At 40.1% G+C, this 20,731-nt stretch overlaps 2 protein-coding genes and 1 long non-coding RNA gene across 7 annotated transcripts in view; 2 read left to right on the top strand and 1 right to left on the bottom strand.

Moving 5' to 3' along the window:
* The first annotated feature begins 83 nt into the window (after nt 1–83).
* On the top strand, nt 84–11,433 carry DDX20 (DEAD-box helicase 20). Its single transcript, XM_054469733.2, has 12 exons — nt 84–186; nt 373–721; nt 1,144–1,238; nt 3,871–4,039; nt 4,631–4,745; nt 4,863–5,005; nt 5,144–5,282; nt 5,383–5,441; nt 6,417–6,499; nt 6,839–6,944; nt 7,063–7,164; nt 9,911–11,433. Exons 2-12 carry the CDS (start codon nt 421–423, stop codon nt 11,071–11,073), a joined length of 2,475 nt encoding a protein of 824 aa, XP_054325708.1. The 5' UTR covers nt 84–186; nt 373–420; the 3' UTR covers nt 11,074–11,433.
* Nucleotides 11,434–14,831: 3,398 nt separating this feature from the next.
* Nucleotides 14,832–20,731, bottom strand: part of KCND3 (potassium voltage-gated channel subfamily D member 3) — a 219,020-nt gene continuing 213,120 nt past the window's right edge. For all 3 annotated transcript variants that reach the window (XM_054469854.2, XM_054469993.2, XM_054469919.2), the window contains one exon: nt 14,832–20,452. In XM_054469854.2, the coding sequence (XP_054325829.1) occupies nt 20,251–20,452 (202 nt within the window). In that variant the 3' untranslated portion in view covers nt 14,832–20,250. The remainder of the gene's footprint in view (nt 20,453–20,731) is intronic.
* Nucleotides 18,610–20,731, top strand: part of LOC134738170 (uncharacterized) — a 24,709-nt gene continuing 22,587 nt past the window's right edge. For 2 of the 3 annotated variants that reach the window (XR_010123786.1, XR_010123788.1), the window contains exon 1: nt 18,701–18,822. This is a non-coding gene — a long non-coding RNA (uncharacterized LOC134738170). Of the gene's footprint in view, nt 18,823–20,731 lie in introns of all 3 variants that reach the window. The other variant, XR_010123785.1, reaches the window with a different exon arrangement.

The raw sequence follows: 20,731 nt of genomic DNA, 5'->3' as shown, positions 1-20,731 counted from the left end.
GGAAAACGGAAGCACGGGACGGAAAACGGAAGCACGGGACGGGGGCGTGACGCACCGGGCGCATCACAAAGAACCGCCAGAGGGCGGTGGCGCCGGGGGCACGGCTGGACGGCTCCGCTCAGAAGGGGGCCGAGAGGCGGGGCGGTGCCCCCACCGCAGGCCCGCGGCGCCCTCTGCAGGCCACAGGCAGCGACTCACCCAGTTGCTTCATCTTTCTTCTCCCTCTTGCTGCTTTCCTCAGGCCACATTTTTTGTGTGTCTGGGCAATCTCTCAGCCTCCGACTCCCGTCCCTTTCTTCCACTTCCAGGCCGGGCGTGTTAGTGTCTTCGCGGGAAAACTGCCAATAAAGTTTTTCTTCTTCTCGCTCCCAGGATCCCCGCCTCCCCTTAAGCACCGCGAGATCTGACGGCACGGCTACCATGGCGGCGGCGTTTGAAGCCCCGGGAGCCTTAGCGGCAGTGGCGACTGGTATGCCGGCTGAGCATGTGGCCGTGCAGGTCCCGGCCCCAGAGCCAACACCCGGGCCTATGAGGAGCCTGCGGACCGCTCAGGATCTCAGCAGCCCGCGGACCCGCACGAGGGATGTGCTGTTGGCGGAGCCTGCTGACTTCGAGTCACTGCTGCTTTCGCGGCCGGTGCTGGAGGGGCTGCGGGCGGCCGGCTTCGAGAGGCCCTCGCCGGTGCAGCTCAAGGCCATCCCGCTGGGGCGCTGCGGGCTCGGTGAGAGCGGGGGCCCGGGATAGGTCGAGGGGTGGGGCGGGAGAAGGGAGACCCGAGGGGCGGCGGCGGCCAGGCCCGCGCCGCAGCTCGGGAAGAGCCCTCGGTCGGCCCCCTGAGCAGGGCCCGGCCTGGGGCTAGGCGCTACGCTCAGTTAACTTATTTGTAAAACTAAGGTGCACTGTTGAACTTGAAGATAGTTAAGACCTGTTTTTAAGCACTGACAAATGGTTCTAAGTTTGAGAAGATAAACGGTAAACGTTCAGGGACTAGGCGAGTTCTCATACGTTTTTGAGAATCAACTAAAAATGAAGGTGCCAACTAGGGGAATCTCAGGAGACCCTTCTAGTTCTCTGATTCCATGTTAGCCCCTAAGTTGCTTCAGTGAGTAGTGGCTAGTGATAATTGTTTCTTTTCCTTCGCAGATTTAATTGTTCAAGCTAAATCTGGCACCGGGAAAACCTGTGTGTTCTCCACCATAGCTTTGGACTCTCTTGTTCTTGAAAACTTAAGTATCCAGGTGAGTTAGCTGAGAGGACCAGAGGAGGATGTGTTATGTGGACTTTACCACAGGTCAGATGAAATACCAGTAGCTCCTCAGAGCTGGAAGTGAATTTGATGAATGATTAAGTGGTGGTGGTGGTGGTGAAATTTGGAATTTTCTGTGCATACCTGATTTAAATAGAATAAAGCTACCATATGTGTCAATTTTGTCACTACTTGGTAATACAGACAGGGATTTTTCTTAGATTAATGTGAGACTTAACATTTGACTTGATTCATGATAATGTAGTGCTCTGGCTATTGTTGGTAACTGAAGGGTTTGTTTTTTTTTTTTTTGAGATGGTGTCGCTCTGTCACCTAGGCTGGAGTGCAGTGGCGGATCATTGCTCACTGCAACCTTGAACTTCTGGGCTCCAGTGATCCTCCCACCCATCTTCCTAAGTAGTTGGGACTACAGGTGTGTGCCACCACACCTGGCTTTTTGTATTTTTTGTAGAGATGGGGTCTCTTCAGTGTTGCACAGACCAGCCTCGAAATCCTGGGTTTAAGCAATCCTCCCACCTTTGCCTCCCAAAGTACTGGGGTTACAGGCATGAGCCACCACACCCTGTATGCAGGTGGTTCTTAAAGCTCTGTAAATGTATCATATTGATCTCCCATCTTCCAGGTTGTCTTAGAGTGTTTCTAAGATTGCCTTACCCAAATTAGCAGGAAATTTTGAGTTTGGGGATCATTTCTTCAACAAAGATTTGTTGAGTCCATATTACGTATAAACAGTATGCCAGGCATTGGGGATTCAAAGATGAATTAGATGTGATTCTCATAGCCTTACTTTGTAGTTTAGTTGTAATGGCAGACTGTATTTCAGGTTCTTAGGCATTGGTATATCTGATGATGAATCTTCAACAGTGGTTTTTAACCCAGATATCCATGTTCATCACCTGGGAAGCTTTTTGAGTCCATCTTATATCTACCAAATCCTAGATGATGTTGCACATTGGAAATCCTCCTACTTCCCCAGAACCTGAGTTAGTCTAATCGTAGACTAAGATGTATTTGAGATTTTGGCTTCTGACAATTTGGCAGCAGGTAAAATGCTGAAATCCTGGAAAAGTTTCATCAATTCATTTTTTTTTGAGACCAAGTCTCACTCTGTTGCCCAGGCTGGAGTGCAGTGGCACAATCTTGGCTCACTGCAACCTCTGCCTCCCAGGTTCAAGTGATTCTCCTGCCTCAGCCTCCCAAGTAGCTGGGATTACAAGTGTGCACACCACACGCCTGGCTAATTTTTTTGTATTTTTAGTAGAGACGGTGTTTCGCCATGTCGGCCAGGCTGGTCTCATTACCTCGGGTAGTCCTCCCGCCTCAGCCTCCCAACATGCTGGGATCACAAGTGTGAGCCACCATGCCCGGCAAATTCATATTTTTAATTTCAGATCTTTGGATTATGAAAGTTACATTATTCTGTGTGTGTGTATCAAAGTAATACATATTCATTTTTAGGAATAGGGAAAATTCAGAAAAATTAGGATGTACCAGGAAACAAAATCTGTAATCTCACTACCTAGAGAAAAACTGCTATTAACAGTTTTGGCATATTTTCTCCTAGTCCTTTTTTTTTTTTTTAATCAATTTTTTCTTCTTAAGAGCACAAAGTTTTGTTTTCACCTCCTTCAGTAGTTACATTGCAAAGTTTTTACCATGACTCTCAAGGTCTTTTGTGATCTAGCCCCTGGAGCTAGATCTCTGACCTCCTTTACTTTCCCCTGAATTCTGTCATGTGGGCCTTCTTTTTCTTCTTCAAATACACCAAGAACACTGCCATCTTATGGCCTTTCCATTTGCTGTTTCCTCTTGGTGAAAACGCTTCCCCAGGGGTCATATAGCCAGTTCTACTCTATGCCGTACATGTAGGTCTCTGCTCAAGTGTTACCTCCTTTGAGGAGGTTTCATGATCACCTCATTTAAAATGACTCCTTTTTTCCTTGTTTGATTTTTTTATGATACTTTTTATTATCTGTCATTACTTATTTTTGTTTATTGTATATGTTCTTATCCAAGAATGAAAATACCATGAGGGCAAAGACTTTGTACTGTTAACTGTTGATTCCCCAGCAACTAGTATGTTGCCTAGCACAGAGTAGGTTCTTACTTAATATTTGTTGAATGAATGAATGAATGAATGGAATACAGTCAGTCCTCCCTATCTTCAGGTTTTGTATCAGCTGATTCAGCCAACTGTGGATCAAAATACTCGGGGGCGGGGTGGAGGAACAATAAAAAATAATACAACAATCAAAAGATATAAACAAAAATACGGTGTAACCATTTACATAGCATTTAAATTGTATTAGGTATTATAAGTAATCTAGAGATGGTTTAAAATATGTGGGAGGATGTACATAGGTAATATACAGATATATGCAATTTTATATAACAGACTTGAGCATCTGCCAGTTTTGGTATCTGTGGGCTTCCTGGAACCAATCCCCTGTGGATACCAAGGGATAACTGTACCTTACCTTATCAATAAAAACTCATTTGAAATGGTCACTTAAATGAAATATAGTGTGTCATGTAATGAATATACCAGTCCCCTATGTATTTATTCCTCTGACTCTGAGGTGTAATTTATGGTTTTTTTTTAGATTTTGATCTTGGCCCCTACAAGAGAAATTGCTGTACAGATACATTCTGTTATTACAGCCATTGGAATAAAAATGGAAGGCTTAGAGTGTCATGTCTTTATTGGAGGGACCCCATTGTCACAAGACAAAACCAGACTTAAAAAGTGTCATATTGCTGTTGGATCTCCTGGTAAGATAACAATGCCTGTTGGTAACCAGAGCTTTTAAGGAACTACACACTTTTAATATAACAATAAAGATATATGGGAGTCTTTGATAACTGTGATAATTATTTTGATTAGAAATGAAGAGCATTAGACCAGTGAGATTTAGGTACATGACTGGTTTACCAGTGGAATTTATGAAATCTCCATTCCTAAGTATGTTTGAGAAGACATGGGATAGGCTTTTGAGAAGAGGAGAAATGCAGTGACTTTCAGGAGGCCCTTCTAAGCCATGGATTGGGATTATTCTTTGGCTTCTCTATTATATTTGGTTGTGAATCACTCAGAATCAGAATCTTGCATTCAGTGCTTTAGGTCTTTTGATAGAAGTGGTGTTTATTTACTGGTGATGAAACGTGAGGGGAAAACAATGAGTTTAGTCAAGATCAGAGCTCCAGATTTCTAATTTGTGGTTTAGTGTGTACATGCATAATGAGAATTGAATCAGGAAATTCAGAAGAACAACCTGTAAGTAATAAGTAGAGTAACAATATTGGCTGAGATTTACACAAATTTGGTACATCATAAATATTTCAATTTTTTTTTTTTTAAATTAGGCAGAATTAAGCAACTCATAGAACTTGACTACTTGAACCCAGGCAGTATACGCCTCTTTATTCTTGATGAAGCAGATAAGCTTTTAGAAGAAGGCAGCTTCCAGGAGCAAATAAAGTAAGAAAAATAACTAACTTGACTATTAAAACAGTGTTCCAAAGTATCTATCTTTAGCTTTTCCGAGTGGTGATTATTGTCTGAATAATTTACATGGTATCTGTTTTTATTTTGCAGTTGGATTTATTCTTCCTTGCCTGCCAGTAAACAGATGCTGGCAGTGTCAGCTACTTATCCCGAATTTTTGGCTAATGCTTTGACAAAGTACATGAGAGATCCCACTTTTGTAAGACTGAATTCCAGTGATCCAAGTCTCATAGGTATGTACAGCTTTTAGGTACTTATATTATTGGTTTATTTGTGATATTCTGGAGCTTTCCTTTGCCTAGTTTTGTCTTGCTGTTTCATGGTTGCCATTAGCATATATGTTTGTTTTAACTGATAGCTCTTCTTTGTAGGTTTGAAGCAGTATTACAGAGTTGTCAATTCGTACCCTTTGGCACATAAGGTTTTTGAGGAAAAGACTCAGCATTTACAGGAACTGTTCAGCAGAATTCCATTTAATCAAGCTTTAGTCTTTTCTAATTTGCACAGCAGGTAATGTAACTTAAAAGGTCATCTGGGGAACTTGTGAAATAAAAGGATAGTCATGGGGCAATATTTGTAAATTTGTAACCATTTATGTTATATTTCATAGAGCACAACATTTGGCTGATATCCTTTCTTCTAAAGGCTTTCCTGCTGAGTGCATTTCAGGTAAGTTCATCTCTTACTTTAATCTTTCTTTAGTATACTGACTTGAAGCCTCCAAAATCAGGAGGAAGAAATACCACTTTATGAGTTGTCTTGAGAGTGTGAAATTATCTTGTATCTTTTAGAGTAAAGGAATTTTCAGGCTTAGTTTTCACTGGAATTTGATATGTCAATATCATTCTATTTTTAAGGAGTAACTTGGTATATAGTAAAAAGTTAGAAAACTAGTGTTCAGAGAAACGTAATTTTATTACAATCTCTCTTATAGCCACATATAACTTAATTCTATAAAACCAAGTTTGTCTGTGTTGTGTTAAGATAAAAATATTTTTTCTTTAGAATTTTTTTTTTTTTTTAATGTTAATATGCTGGAGATTGCTAACTGAATTAATTGACTGTTTTATGGTTTTGTGGAAGGAAAAGTGATTTGAGTTCTTGCTGCAAAGTTAAATGATTACTGCTGGCATAATAATGAAAGAGTCGAAGGATTTTTTGATCAGTGAGATCCTTTTTAGAGTTTTGTTTGATGTCAGCTTAGTTTTTAACCTGTTGGCATGAGCTTGTTTAGTTATGGTATATCATGAGATGCTGGGGAGACTATTTTCTAATGAACCAATATTTTAACTATAGATCACACTTTGACACCAAATTATAAACAGCTGATTAAAGCATTTTTATTTTCCTAAGAATTGCTAGTTATACTTCATATGTAACTTTGCAAATAGAATGTTATATATTTAGGCATGGCCTGATCACTGTTTAAGATTGATTTTTGAATTTCAAGTTGATTGCCTAAACCATAGTTTAAAAGATTTTAACTTTGGATCTTAACCTAGATTTGCACAGAAGGACAGAATTAACTGTGGTTGGTGTATTAGAAGTGTTAAGACTGGGTCTTATGCTTTTTACTTTTGTGGATTTGATAAATATGTATTAGCTTAGTTGTTTTTATGTGACTTTCTTTTGGGGTCCTTTTAGGCAATATGAATCAGAATCAGCGTCTTGATGCTATGGCTAAACTGAAGCAGTTTCATTGCAGAGTCCTCATTTCCACAGATTTGGTAAATTTCCTATTCAGTTTGGGTGACTAATCCATCTTGACATATGTTCTATTATCAGATGTACAGATTTCATATATTATTTTATGTAGGTGTATCTAACAAGAATACCAGAAGATAATTATCTTTCCAGTGCTGAGGAAAATACTTTCTTAAAAATGTCTTTAATATGTTTATCTTTGTCCTTGAAATTAGTCATTAGGAATGAATTTCCTTTTCCTCTGCTCCTCAGTATTCTGTTCTTAATTTGGCTCTTGGCTATACTGGAAGAATATAATATGCATTGGTAGCCATGCTGTACAATTAATGCAAACAAATAATTGCTATCTTCTTCAATTCAAGACTTCTCGTGGGATTGATGCTGAGAAGGTGAATCTGGTTGTAAATCTGGATGTACCATTGGATTGGGAGACATACATGCATCGGATTGGGAGAGCTGGCCGCTTTGGTAAAAAAAAAAAAGTTTGAGTGCTTTCTTTAAGGGGAGGGATCTATAATATGACAGGTGGGCTTTGAATATTATTTTTGTGAAAATGATTTACTACCTAACATTCTCTCTGCTTTAGGTACATTGGGGCTGACAGTGACCTACTGTTGCCGGGGAGAGGAAGAAAATATGATGATGAGAATTGCCCAGAAATGTAATATCAACCTTCTCCCTTTACCAGGTACATTTCATCTGTTTCATTATTTCAAAATAATTATAGTGGTGATATGCATAATAAAAATAATAATAATAGCTAACAGAGTGCTTATGATGTGCTGGGTACTGTTCCCAGTCCTGTATGTACGTTAACTCATTTACTTCTCACCACACTCCTATGAGGTGTGTGCAGTTGTTTTGTAGATGAGGATATTTAGACATAGAGAGGGTAAGTAAAGGTGTTACAGCTAGTAAGTAGCAGGGAGAGAAGTGCAAGCTAACCACTGGCACATGAAAAATGAGAGCTGGCTAGGTGCAGTGGCTTACGCCTGTAATCCCAGCACTTTGGGAGGCCAGGACAGGTGGATCACCTGAGGTCAGGAGTTCAAGACGAGCCTGGTCAGTGTGGTGAAACCTCTTCTCTACTAAAAATACAAAAATTAGCTGGGCGTGGTGGCAGATGCCTGTAATCCCAACTACTCGGGAGGCTGAGGCAGGAGAATCGCTCGAACCCAGGAGGTGGAGGTTGCAGTGAGCCGAAATCAAGCCATTGCACTCCAACCTGGGCAACAAGAGTGAAACTCCGTCTCAAAAAAAAAAAAAAAAAGAAAGAGAAATGAGAGCTATATTAGCTCTATTTTATTAGTTAGTGGCTTTGCAATTTGATTTGATTCTTTGATACAAGGGGGGATATTTTACCTCTTCAATTGCTGTGAAGGTAATTCTTGCCATATTCTCCTTTGTCACCATGTGGAAGGAACAGCATCTTTAATTTGAATTCTATTTTGAAAAATTGGAGTGAAATGTTTTCTTTTGATTTCAGTTCAGTCATTTGTTCTGCTTCTTTTTAAGTGCCCTCTTGGAAACAACGCATGTTTAAAACTAGTAATGATCTCTTAAAAACAAAAAATTCTAAAAAACCCTTCAGTGGAAATATGGCATTTTTGATGTGCATGTTATACAGAAAATGTGCACTATAAATAATGTATATTCATATATAGATGTATGTCTATATAGAAAAATACACATATAGGTCACGCCTGTAATGCCAGCACTTTGGGAAGCTGAGGCGGGTGGATCACGGGGTCAGGAGATCAAGACCATCCTGGCTAACACGGTGAAACCCCGTCTCTACTAAAAAAAAAATAGAAAAAATTAGCCGGGCATGGTGGTGGGTGCCTGTAGTCCCAGCTACTTGGAAGGCTGAGGCCGGAGAATGGCATGAACCTGGGAGGCGGAGCTTGCAGTGAGCCGAGATCCGCCATTGCACTCCAGCCTGGGCGAAAGTGCGAGACTCAGTCTCAAAAAAAAAAAAGAAAAAAAAAAAAGAAAAATACACGTATAGTATATACATGACCTTGCAGAATATGGGATATGTAGCTCTTGAATAAATATAATTGAGTATTTTACCGATTTTTTATTTAATTATTTTACAAAGCTAGATTAAGCACAGATCTGGGAGTTCTATGTATTCTAGTAGATCGGGTTAGTAATAACTCATTTTATGTTCTTTTACAAATCTCTGTAATTGCTGTAAGCTTAGAGTCCTGATTTGCAAAGTACTTTAGAGTAAATGGTCTTGAGGCTCTATGTCAGTTCTAAAACTGTCAGTTCTTTCTGTGTATAAGTCTATTTGTAGTCTGATGTGGGAAAAAAATTGAAAATTGGTAGAAGAGGGTTAAGACTTCTTGTTGGATTCAGTATCATAGCATCTAGTGATAAAAATTGCCTTTGGATACTGGAAAATGTTGGATCTTTATGTAATGTTAACAGGGCCCTGAAATCATGAGAAAATGATATTCATGCTGTTAGGTCTATATTGGACTGGGAACTTGTGTAACAACAGATGTTCGCATGAGTTTCCTGGGGTAGAACTGGGAGGGAAATTGGCCTGTATTATAGGACTAGGCAAGCAAGGGATATCAACTGAGTAGGAATGAGAGTTTTAATCATAGAACCTGTTCAGCCAAAGGATCAAGAGACTTCATTGAAGTATCCAGACCTGTGGGATTTATAGATAACATGGAGCATAAATAGCAACAACAGGCAAGATGTTTGTAAAGCAGGGGCTTGATATATCTTGTCTGCCTAAGACAAAAATTGATCACACTTTGAAAGGTCTGAGTGCAGGAAGCAAATTGTCACACCTGGATGGAATAGAAAATTTAGAGGGTTGAAGCTAGCAAATTTTTTAAAAATTAGAAATGTCATTTCTAATTTTCATAGTCACAGATCTTTTCATAGTCATCTAGTTTTTTTCCCCTATAGAGGTTTTCTCTCTATTGTTAAGGGCAGTGATTTCTCCCTGTTGGAATATTGGGTGACAGATTTAGTTGGGTGTACAGAGTTGCAGTTGTAATATTTCCTAGTCGATAAGCTTTGGGGAGCACAATCCATTTTCTAATATCTTGTTTTGCTGTCAAAGTATTGAGATAAAGGGGAGGGGCTGTGGAGAGGGAGGAGAGGAAAGATGGGAGAATTGCTGCAGGCTTGTACATTACTCCTAGAGTAAGCTCTTTTTCTAGTGAGGGTGAGGGGAGATAGTGCTTGTGAGTATGGGATGGGTCTTACATATTTCTTAGGCAGATTTCTTTATTACAGGATTGTTTCAGTCTTTAAAAATATTAATATATCTATTAAACATCTTAGTATATTTGCATATTCTGTTTCTTAAATGTATTTGATCATAGAAAACTTTATGAAATCATTCAGAAAACAGTGGTCTAGAGTAGCTTGAGAATTTTAATACGTTTTTCTTCCTTTTTATGTAGATCCCATTCCTTCTGGTCTGATGGAAGAATGTGTGGATTGGGATGTGGAGGTTAAAGCTGCTGTGCATACATATGGCATAGCAAGTGTACCTAACCAACCCCTAAAAAAGCAAATTCAGAAAATAGAGAGAACCCTTCAAATTCAGAAAGCTCATGGTGATCACATGGCTTCCTCTAGAAATAATTCTGTATCTGGACTATCAGTCAAATCAAAAAATAATACCAAACAAAAGCTTCCTGTGAAAAGCCACTCAGAATGTGGAATCATAGAAAAAGCAGCGTCACCAAAAGAACTGGGCTGTGACAGGCAATCCGAAGAGCAAATGAAGAATTCTGTTCAGACTCCTGTTGAAAACTCCACCAACAGTCAGCACCAGGTCAAAGAAGCTTTACCTGTGTCACTCCCCCAGATTCCTTGTCTGTCTTCCTTTAAAATCCATCAGCCATACACGTTGACTTTTGCTGAATTGGTAGAGGATTATGAACATTATATTAAAGAGGGGTTAGAGAAATCTGTGGAAATCATCAGGCACTACACAGGTCCTGGGGATCAGACTGTGAATCCTCAAAATGGTTTTGTGAGAAATAAAGTTACTGAACAGAGAGTCCCTGTATTGGCAAGTAGTAGCCAATCTGGAGACTCTGAGAGTGACAGTGATTCTTACAGCTCAAGAACCTCTTCCCAGAGCAAAGGAAATAAGTCATACTTGGAAGGCTCTTCTGATAATCAGCTGAAAGACTCTGAATCTACTCCTGTGGATGATCATATTTCTTTGGAACAACCACCAAATGGAATTGACACCCCCAATCCAGAGGAATATCAAGAATCACCTGGAATCCAGATCAAGACAAGACATAAAGAGGGGGCTAGCCAGAGAGCTAAGCAGAGCCGGAGAAACCTACCCAGGCAGTCTTCCTTCAGATTGCAGACTGAAGCCCAGGAAGATGATTGGTATGACTGTCATAGGGAAACACATCTGAGTTTTTCTGATACCTATCAGGATTATGAGGAGTACTGGAGAGCTTACTACAGGGCATGGCAAGAATATTATGCTGCCGCTTCTCATTCATATTATTGGAATGCTCAGAGACATCCAAGTTGGATGGCAGCTTATCACATGAATACCATTTATCTACAAGAAATGATGCATGGTAACCAGTGATTATAGGATATACCTGAGACCATCAGGAACTGTCAACAAATGATACCTTTGGATATCCATCCTTCTCGACTTATAGTACAGTGGTGTATAGTGGCATTTCTGATAAACTTGAAAAGACTTGAGGCTTTCCACTGGGACACATCCGTTTTTCAGATTGTTTTGATTTAGGCCAGGTATATTATCTTCATTTTTAAGAGTTTCTTTAAGAAACTTCATCATATTCTTGAAAGATAATTTTTGGGACATAGAGCTGAAAGTGTCAGGGTGCCATTTTCTATAAGATCTTCCCAAAAGAAACATTTAAAAAGATGACATATATACCACTGCTTACTTAATAAAAGCAATAGATTTGAGCAGTAATATTATTGCTGTGGAGTTCTTTACAAAGGGCTTAGGCTGCATTTCCTTCTATAGAGGTGCATTCTTGTAGAAATTTGTAGCATGGTAGATCAGAAAATCCTCTTAGGTTTAGGCAGGAAGGAATATTTAAACATTGCTTTAGATTTTCCTAAAGGTATTTGATTTGATCTGTTTGCTTCCAGTAAAAATATTTGTTTTTAGTAAAAACAAATTTAAATATATTTACATGTTTATTGTTTATCTTTTGAATGTCTTTTGAGGCTGTGAAAGCTGTCCACATTTTTGCTGTGTATTAAATAGCTATGGGTCATCAGTGGCTGTCTTATTTGTGTTGCTCAGATAGAGGAGCAGCTCTTAAATCTTTTTTGGTTCTTGGATCCTTTTATGAATCAGCTGATAGCTATAGATTGACTTCAGGAAATTTCTCATTCCATAAGCACAGAATTGTGAGTGTAATATCAAGGGGTTCATAGACCCTCTGAAGTTCATCTATACAGTCCAGATTAACAAGTGACCTGCTCTGCTGGTAGGCTAGGGGGAAGTTCTAGCTCTTAGTTTTAAGTATTTTGTGGAAGCTGGAATTGATTCTCTTCAGACACTTCTTAGTACATCCTAATCTTGTGTCTTCTAGAAAATTTTCCCCAGTTTTCACCTCTAATGTTAGGATCCAAGAGGAGCTTGGATCTGAGCTGATGCATCTGTAAATTATGATTTAGAAAAATGTAATTGGAAATTACATATTCTTTCCTTTTTTCCTCTGGAAGTCCTTTTATGATTAAGCTTTTGTTCCCAAGCCTTTCTGTGAGCTGGATTTTTTATGAGAGAACCACTTGTGTAGAGAGATGTGTATTCACTTTTTAAAAAGAAAGCTCTTCTTTCCTGTGTACATACTTGTCTAGGTAGTATAAACACTTTCCCCAGGGCTGTCAGCAAACACCCACAGCCATTGTCATTTATTGTCCAACACCTACATAACACAATTCTAAAATCCTACTTAACTTGGATTCCTGTCATTTGGATTGGGCAATATTAGGCTTTTCTTATATGTGTCAGTATATGAATTAATTAATAATGTAGATAGCAAATCCATAATTAGGTCCAGTATGTCATTAAGAAGTAGAGATTTTAATTACACATTTAAATAAGATCCTGTCATTGATATATAATTGAATTTACTTTTTCCATCCTTTCCCCCACAATACAGCCAAGTTCAGTTTGTCATTGCTGGGGGATTTTAATTAGGGTACCGCCGCATCTTAATTAGAGACGAGGTTACCCATTAGTCTTCAGAGTAATTGGATTCTCTATTTTGTGTTTGCTTTTTTTCCCCCACAAAAATAAGCTGGAGGTAAGCATATGTATAACATACAAAAATACTAATTGCTTCAATTTCCATAAGCATTTACCAGGAAGATGGCAGCTGCCACCTTCTCAACTAACAGGTAGCTATAGTTGTGGATGTGGAAGGGATCTTCCACATACTGCTATTTGTGTGTGACTTACCTTTGTGTGGAAAATTTTTTTTTTTTGATTGTCAGCCTAGGTACATCTTTCCATCATCTGTTAGGAACCATAGAGAGGTTTAAGGTAGATTCACTTGAGAAGGCTCTGTGGTGGTGTGAAAAAGGTACTTGTCCAGGTTGATACTGCTACTACCTACTTTTTAACCTTGTACCAGTCATTTAACCTCTCATGGTCCAGTTTTCTCATCAATAAAATGAAAGTTGGACTAGATTTTTAGGATCCCTTCTAGTTCTATGATTATATGACATATGCTGAAGAAAAAATATTTTCTAGTTCAGGAAAAGGATAATCAAATTTATAAATACAGAAAGCCTTTATAAATTCAAGTAATTTGGACGAAGGCTGATGTGAATTGGTTAAATGTCTGAATTTGTGAATACTTGTAAATCATTACACTTACTCCAACTATTCACGTTAAGCTGTAACTTGAATTAGGCTAGCAATATTAACATGTAGCGAGATATTTGAGAAACCTGCTACTTTGAATAATTCTGACTTAGAATATGAATTATTTTGGATGATTAAAGGTAATATTTTCTAAAGTAGCTTAGGTATTACAGTAATACTTATTAACCTTTTAAAAATGTGGTTTAAAGGCAAAGTTCAGCCCCTGAATACTAAAAATAATTGAACATACAGTACTTGTGGATCACTCTGTATGAGACAAGGGAGTAGTGTGAAGTTTTACGTTTTTTTCCCCTTAAATAAAATCTACATTAGTCTTAAAAATATGTATTTTTGATAACCCTAGCTGACAGAACTCCATCGCAAGGTTATTGACTTATTTTGGCAGAATGTGTTTATTATTTTGCACCTCTGTGCACAAGCACATATGTCTCACTTGACATTCAGTGCGTCTTAATGAAAAAGAACACAAATTGCTCAATGCACATCTGGTTTCCAGTTATTTCTACCCAAAGATTATTTGGTCTGTGGGTCTGCAGTGACACCTAGTGGGTGATAAGGATGTGAGCATCAATGATTAAAATGAATTTCACAGCTAATTTCTAGGGTCTTTGGGCATCATGTATTTGTTTTAATGTTCCATTTCTATTACTGTTTTCATCAATTGGATCTAGTTGTGGGGAAATTAAAAGGATTCTCCTCATTGCCAACAGTGAAACAGACTGCCGGTTGGTCTCATCACCTAAGTCAGAATTGTTAAGTTTGGAACAGATTTCCAAGATAACTAATCCAATCCCCATTTTTTGTTGTTTGTTTTTTTAGAGATGAGGGTCTTACTATGTTCCCTAGGCTGGACTTGAACTCCTGGGCTCAAGGGATCCTCCTACCTTAGCCTCCCAAGTAACTGGAACTATAGGCACATGCCACTATGCTCTAATTCTCCATTTTTAACAGGAGGAAACTAACTGAAGCCAAGAGGGAGTTACCGATGTGAAGTCACAATTCAGTGCTAGAACTTAAACTTGAATCTCCACCATCTGATTCCCAAGCTTTCTACAATACCCCACAGAGCATTTAATTCTGAGTTTTCTTTTTAGTTTGAGAACTTGGTACTCAGCAAAACCAGTACTGATACATAAAGTCAGATTTTCTTTCAATAATATGGGGTCAGTGTTCAAAATAGAGCCATTGATAAATAAAATCAAATGCTTTACCTGTTAGACAGCGAACATCCACAAATACAGCATACAAGCAGGCAAGAACCATCAGCGATATCATAGAGGAGTTGCTTATGTTTACATTGAGGGATGGAGTGGGAAGATTACACTAGGCCTTTAATAACCCTTCTAAGATTCTGTGAGTTTTCTCTAGCAAGGTAGAAAGCCAATCTGTGTTCAAGTTATTCTATTTTCTAGTATATACCAGCACCTTTGGGAGGAAAGGAGGATCAGTATTCAAAGAAACAGTCATTTTAGGGTTTGTGGCACATAATTTGTTTAATCCAGATTGGATACATCAGGTACAGCAGTGGCACACGACTCAGTACTGTAAATGATATACATGTTTTAACATATGCACTACAGTTTCAAAAGAAGACGACAGGAAACTCAAGGGTTTTTTTTTTTATAGAAAGTTTTCATGTTTTATCTTCCTGCAGTTTTGTACAGTATATTTCTTCTTTGCCATTGTGATGTTGATAAGCAAAGCCCATTTATTATACGAAAATAGAAAAGAACACACTCGATGTATCTCACGATGACATTAATGGGGGGAAGGGTGTGACCTCTAAGGAAAACATTACATTGGAATGTCTGATTATCAAAAATATACCATCCCTCCCACCTCCCAGGTTTGTAAAATAGTCCATTGGTCCAAGGAGCCCCCCAGGACTTGGGTCAGTGCCCTACACTGGTTAGAGTGACATCATCCAGTGTAGTTGAGTAACCTGCTAAGATAAATGTCATTCCCACACTTGAGAAAAAACACAGAACATTCTGAATAGAAAACAAGACTTAAAAGGAACCCCTTTAAAGCTGTTTAATTTTCTGATAGCCACTTTCTCTTAGTTTTAATGATGCTCTTCATGGTGCTGTTTGGGCTCCGAGGGTCATTGGTCATAACAATGTTTTTCCTTCATCTAGTCATTTTAAAGCTTGCAAATAATGAGATTTCATTAGGAAATCAGAAAGAAAATAAAAGTTTGTCATGGTTACCATGCCAAGTAGTGTAGAAAAGAAATGAATATTGCCTTAAGTTCACAGCATTGGAATATTTTTGCCTTATAGTTACTTGGTAATTGAAGTGGGAGACTGGAAAACTGGAATTCATTAGTAACCTCAAAATCTAGTGTTAGCTCAATTTTCAACCACTTCCTCTGCAAAACTTAAGGAAAAACTCTTAAGTACATAATGTCCCAATGTACATTTTCCTTGTCTACAATCTAATAAGTGATATCCTGAACTGTAGGAATCATATTTTGAAAACTGGATAAAATCATCAGCATATCCACAAGTTGACGTTTTTGTTAATCATAGATCGGCATTAACTGTCAACTTTAAGTTCTGTTCAAATTCTGTGTGATTGTAAACTAATGTGTTCAACTGTCACTGAGAATATCTGTTGGTCTTTTGAAAGGGAGTCTATGCAGTTAGTCCTGAGCTTGGCACTAGTTATGAAAATAGGAGATGAAGGAGAAATAGTACAGAGTTTGTTTCTAGAGATCTTGGTTCACGGTGGTTCTGAATTGAATACTTCCCTCCCTCAAGTCACCACCCTGGAAATCCAGGTATTAAAAATATAAGCAAGCCTCAGAGCAGTGCAATATAATGTGGAGGAAAAATCCTAGGACAAGATGTCTTAAGTCCTGGATTGCAATAATGGTTATGCCACTAACTTGCCATGTGAACTTGGATAAATCATTCAGTTTCTTTCTACATGTTTTCCCCTCTCTGAATCAAGGATTTAGCTACTTTACCTACTACCATCACAGACTGTCATAAGGACCACAAGGAGTATAAAAGGTATGCTTCAAAATGTCATTGTCTTAGTCTTCTCTTCATTGAGAAGAGAAAATATTTGACTAAAAAAAATTGACTCCTCACTTGTTCACTGATTTCTGACAAAATTGATAGTCCATAGATGGTTCTACCCAGAGAATGGTGGTTTCCAAAGTATGGTTTGTATTGGTACAGTCAGGTGATTTCCAAGGGCTGTGTCCAAGTAGTATTGACCTATAAGTATTCACATATAAGACTATGTCTCCAATTACAGTATGGATTCTTTGATGGATCTTCTCCAAAGCATCACTGCTCTCAGAGGCAGTGGGTGTGGTAGAAAACGCATTAGACTAATAGCCAAAAGACTTGTGTTCTGGTCTCAGCTCTGTCATTAAATAACTGCATGACCTTGAACAAGTCATTTAATTTCTCTGGGTCTCAGTTTTCTATACTATAAAATGAATTATATATTCTTAAATATTTTCTAGTTCTGATATGCTCTTAATACTACATTTTCTAGGTTCACATTCATTTGAGATTTGAATGTAACTGTTAGGTTTGTTTGTTTGTTTGTTTTGCCCTCCGCCTCCTAATGCTGAGTGGGACTGAATGGAATAGGTGGTTTTGGGAATCTTTTATTATGTCAGAGTGGTTCATGAACTATGAAAGCTCAAGGGTCATGGCTATTGGCCCCCAGAAAATCCTGATATCCTGGTTTTTCAGTCACTGGCCAATGAGTTAGACTTATGAAACCGATTCAGCATACTTTGGACCTTGTGTTTTCTTACAGTACCCTTTAGCAGTGTCATCTGGCTGTGTTCTGTAGTGTAGATGAGCCATTTTCCAAAGGTTGACATTTTTTGGACCGGAAGTGAGCTGACTCTTTTCTCTGGCTAAGGCTACAGTGGAGGATGGAGAAAAAGGGGATGGTCTAATGGTCTTTTAGGAAGTGGCATGACGTGGGCTCTGAACGTGAAGTGGAAGGAACACAAAACGTTCTGTTGATTAGGACCAATAAAAAAACATGGGAAATTGCTTGGGACATGATATTAAACATTTATTAATTTTTGTGGGAACCAGTAAAATGTTCTCTTGGTGCCCTATCAAACAGATCCTTTGTTGAATCTGTCATTATTCTAACACTGTAATGATCTGTTCTTAAATTCATCACAGGAAGTTTGTATGTGTGTGCAACCATGTTCTAATTTACCTCCTTTTTTTTTTCTTTTCTTTTCTTTTTTTTTTTTTTGAGATGGAGTCTTGCTCTGTCGCCTGGGCTGGAGTGCAGTGGTGCAATCACGGCTCACTGCAACCTCCGCCTCCCGGGTTTAAGCATTCCTCCCCCTCAGCCTTCCAAGTAGCTGGGATTACAGGGGCTCACCACCATGCCTGGCTAATTTTTGTATTTTTAGTAGAGATGGGGTTTCACCATGTTGGCCAAGTTGGTCTTCAACTCCTGACTTCAGGTGATCTGTTTGCCTCAGCCTCCCAAAGTGCTGGGATTACAGGTGTGAGCCACCGCACCCAGCCCTATTTACCTCTTTATCTCTTACCCCAGTCAGATCTTATGAAGTATAACTAAGATACTTAGACACTCATAATTTTGCTCTAGTACTCATTTTTTTTTTAAGAGAAAAATTCTTTTCTAGTCCTTTGCCTGCCTTCTAAGTGAAGTTTAGCTTGGTCTTCTAATGAGATGTGTATATGAAGTGAATTGATTTAAGTATGTATTCTCTGATGTGTTTAGGTTGGTTGTGTGTATACACATGTACTCTGTAGTTGTAAAGCTTTTCTGCCGCCTTAGTCTGTAAGCTCAGAGGGCAAGAACCACTCCATTCCCACATTAGGGGACCCAGAGAAAGAACTCAGCCTGTGGTCAATAAGGATAAGCATAAGGAGATAAAGATAGAAAGAAGGCTCCCTCTCCTCTGCCTTCTGCCTGCATTCTGGTTAGGTGCCACCTCGAAACCTTTTGAGCCTACAGGGTCAATCGAGCTGGGGTCATAGGGAAGCCCACGAAGGGTGTTTTTAGATTCCTGGCTAGTGAAACTCATTTAGATGGCTGTGGTGGGGAGAGAAATTCTTGGCCTACAATTAAACAGCTAACCACTAAGCTGTAGGATGGATAAGCAGCTCCCGAGGAGCTCATGTATTTCAGAGCCCAGGCTACAGAGACTGCAGCAAGGTGGCTGGGTGTTGGTAAGGGCAGGAAAGGACTTGTCCCTAACCCTGAGGCCCACCTACTCTGCTATAAGCAGTGAACAATGGTTAGGAGGATTCCAGAAATGCTGCCCCCAGCTCCACCAGGGTGCAAACTAGTTGAACAGATATGTTGTCCAGGTGTTCAAGAAATAATCTTCACTCCTTTGCTTGCACAGAGGTGATCAGGCTTCTCCCCCATTTCAGCATCTTCAGGGAGATCAGGCTGAAGCCTCTTCAGACATCAAGGCATCTTTCATAGCAGGTAAGAATCATCTAGAATCTCTTACTTGCTTTTGCTTTGAAGCATTTTTCTTGAGGCACACAGGCTTACCCTTCTACAGCCTCTGTGTGGGAGTTGCCTCTGGTTTGATATAAATCAGAGGAATCTTGGTCCCCGTACCACTGCCCTCTCTGGAGGAAACTACTTCCGGGGCCTCTTGGAAGGGCTCTGGATGAGCTTTATGGTAGGTCTTGAAGGAAGGGTCCATAGCAAGGTGCCATAATGACCGGCTGAGGCTGCAAGCCCTGGGTCCTTCCGTTTTCCCCTCACTGGCACATACCAGAGTTGACCGCATCACAGGTGTTGGTGATTTGCCTTTTCAAGATTCCAGTGTGATAAACCTGTTCATTCCCTTTCTTTCCCAGAAACTGAAACTGCAAACACCAGTGGTTCCAACCCCAAAGGAACAGTCTACCTCTGTTCTGTGAGGTAGACTTCCTTACCCCTAAACTCTCCCAATTTTTGCTTCACTCTTTCCTCCTCTGCAGTTGCATTCACACAGATAGAACTCCCAGGCACAAGTCTGTTGTGTGAGGCAGTGATGAAGAAGGCTTTACTGATGTGTTTCAGGATCATTGGGATCCAGGTAGAGACAGATGGCTGGACACAGAAACAGCCAGGGGTAAGCAGAGAGGTACAGAGACAAGGAAGACAGGGACAGACAAAGGGTAAGGATTGCCGTGTGGTCACTTGGCAGCTCTGCACAGGTCAGCTGGGCAGTGGGGGCCCAGGCTCAGTTGACCTCACCCACCTGGGGGAATGGAGAGAGAACTCAGCAATAACTGACTTCTTAGCCTAAAAGCTTTTGCTATAAAAGGAGAAAAAAAAAATCCCTCACAAAATGCATTGTTTTGGTTCAAAGGTGTTGGGTCCATGGAGAAAAACATTTCACAAAAATCCGTTGGTGTTTTTGTTTTCCACCTTTTCCCATGAATAAATATTATCCATTAAGAGCCTTGAAAAAGGTGCTTAAATACACAGTGTTATATTTTCTTCCTGTTTTGCTTGTGACAACTTGGCCTCTTTGCTGCTCTTGGTCTTGTATTTTCCTCACTGGGGTCTCCAGAAACGATTGTTATTTGGTCTGAGTCTGAGGCTTCTCCATCCAGGCCCTGTCCTGGCACATAGCCTACATCCCCCGGCCCATCCCCAACCCCCCCACCCTCCCTCCCTTCCTCTGGCCCCAGTGAGATGCAGTATCACAGGGCTATGTCCACGCTAGCAGCGTGAACCTCAGGTGCCCCTTTGCTACCTCTTTTTCCTTCCAGGCACAAGTCTCAGTGCTAGGGGTACAATGGGGCAGGCAGAAATAGTGGGGAAAGGGGGGAGGGAGTGGTCCCAGTGGCCACCCACCAACATGCCAGTCCCCTTCATTCCCCACTACCCCCTCTGGCCCTCTGTCCAGTGGTTTTACAAGGCGGAGACCTTGACAACATTGCTGGCTATGGAAGGAATGTTCGTGTTGGGGCCTGGGCTGGCAGGGGGTGGTCGACTTTCCCCCTCTGGGGTTAGCGCTGGGGGAGTGGGGATGCTGATGATGGCTGTGGTGATCTGGGATGTTTTGCAGTTTGGTCTCAGTCCGTCGTCTGCTTTCAAATTAAGGCTGGAGCGACTGGGATAGAAAAGAGTGAGTTGATGATGGTTCCTGCTGGCCAGCGTCCCAAAGCTTCCTTGACCCCCTACATTTCTTGCTCGTGGTAACTAGGAGGATATTTTGTTGTGCCTCTATCTCTGCCTTTTGTAATCAACTTGTAATTATCCATTCTAATTATTATTCCCAAACTACTAGCAATTACCAAGTTGTGTATAGTAGGCTTTGAATTGCAGGGTGTACATCACCCCCGCCAGTGATTGTTTACCTATCATTTGTGGCATTTGGCATTTGCATTCC

The sequence above is a fragment of the Pongo pygmaeus genome, chromosome 1 (assembly GCF_028885625.2).
Source record: "Pongo pygmaeus isolate AG05252 chromosome 1, NHGRI_mPonPyg2-v2.0_pri, whole genome shotgun sequence".
NCBI lineage: Eukaryota > Metazoa > Chordata > Mammalia > Primates > Hominidae > Pongo > Pongo pygmaeus.
The sequence above is the reverse complement of the archived record's forward strand: the minus strand, read 5'-3'. Positions and strand labels throughout refer to the sequence as shown.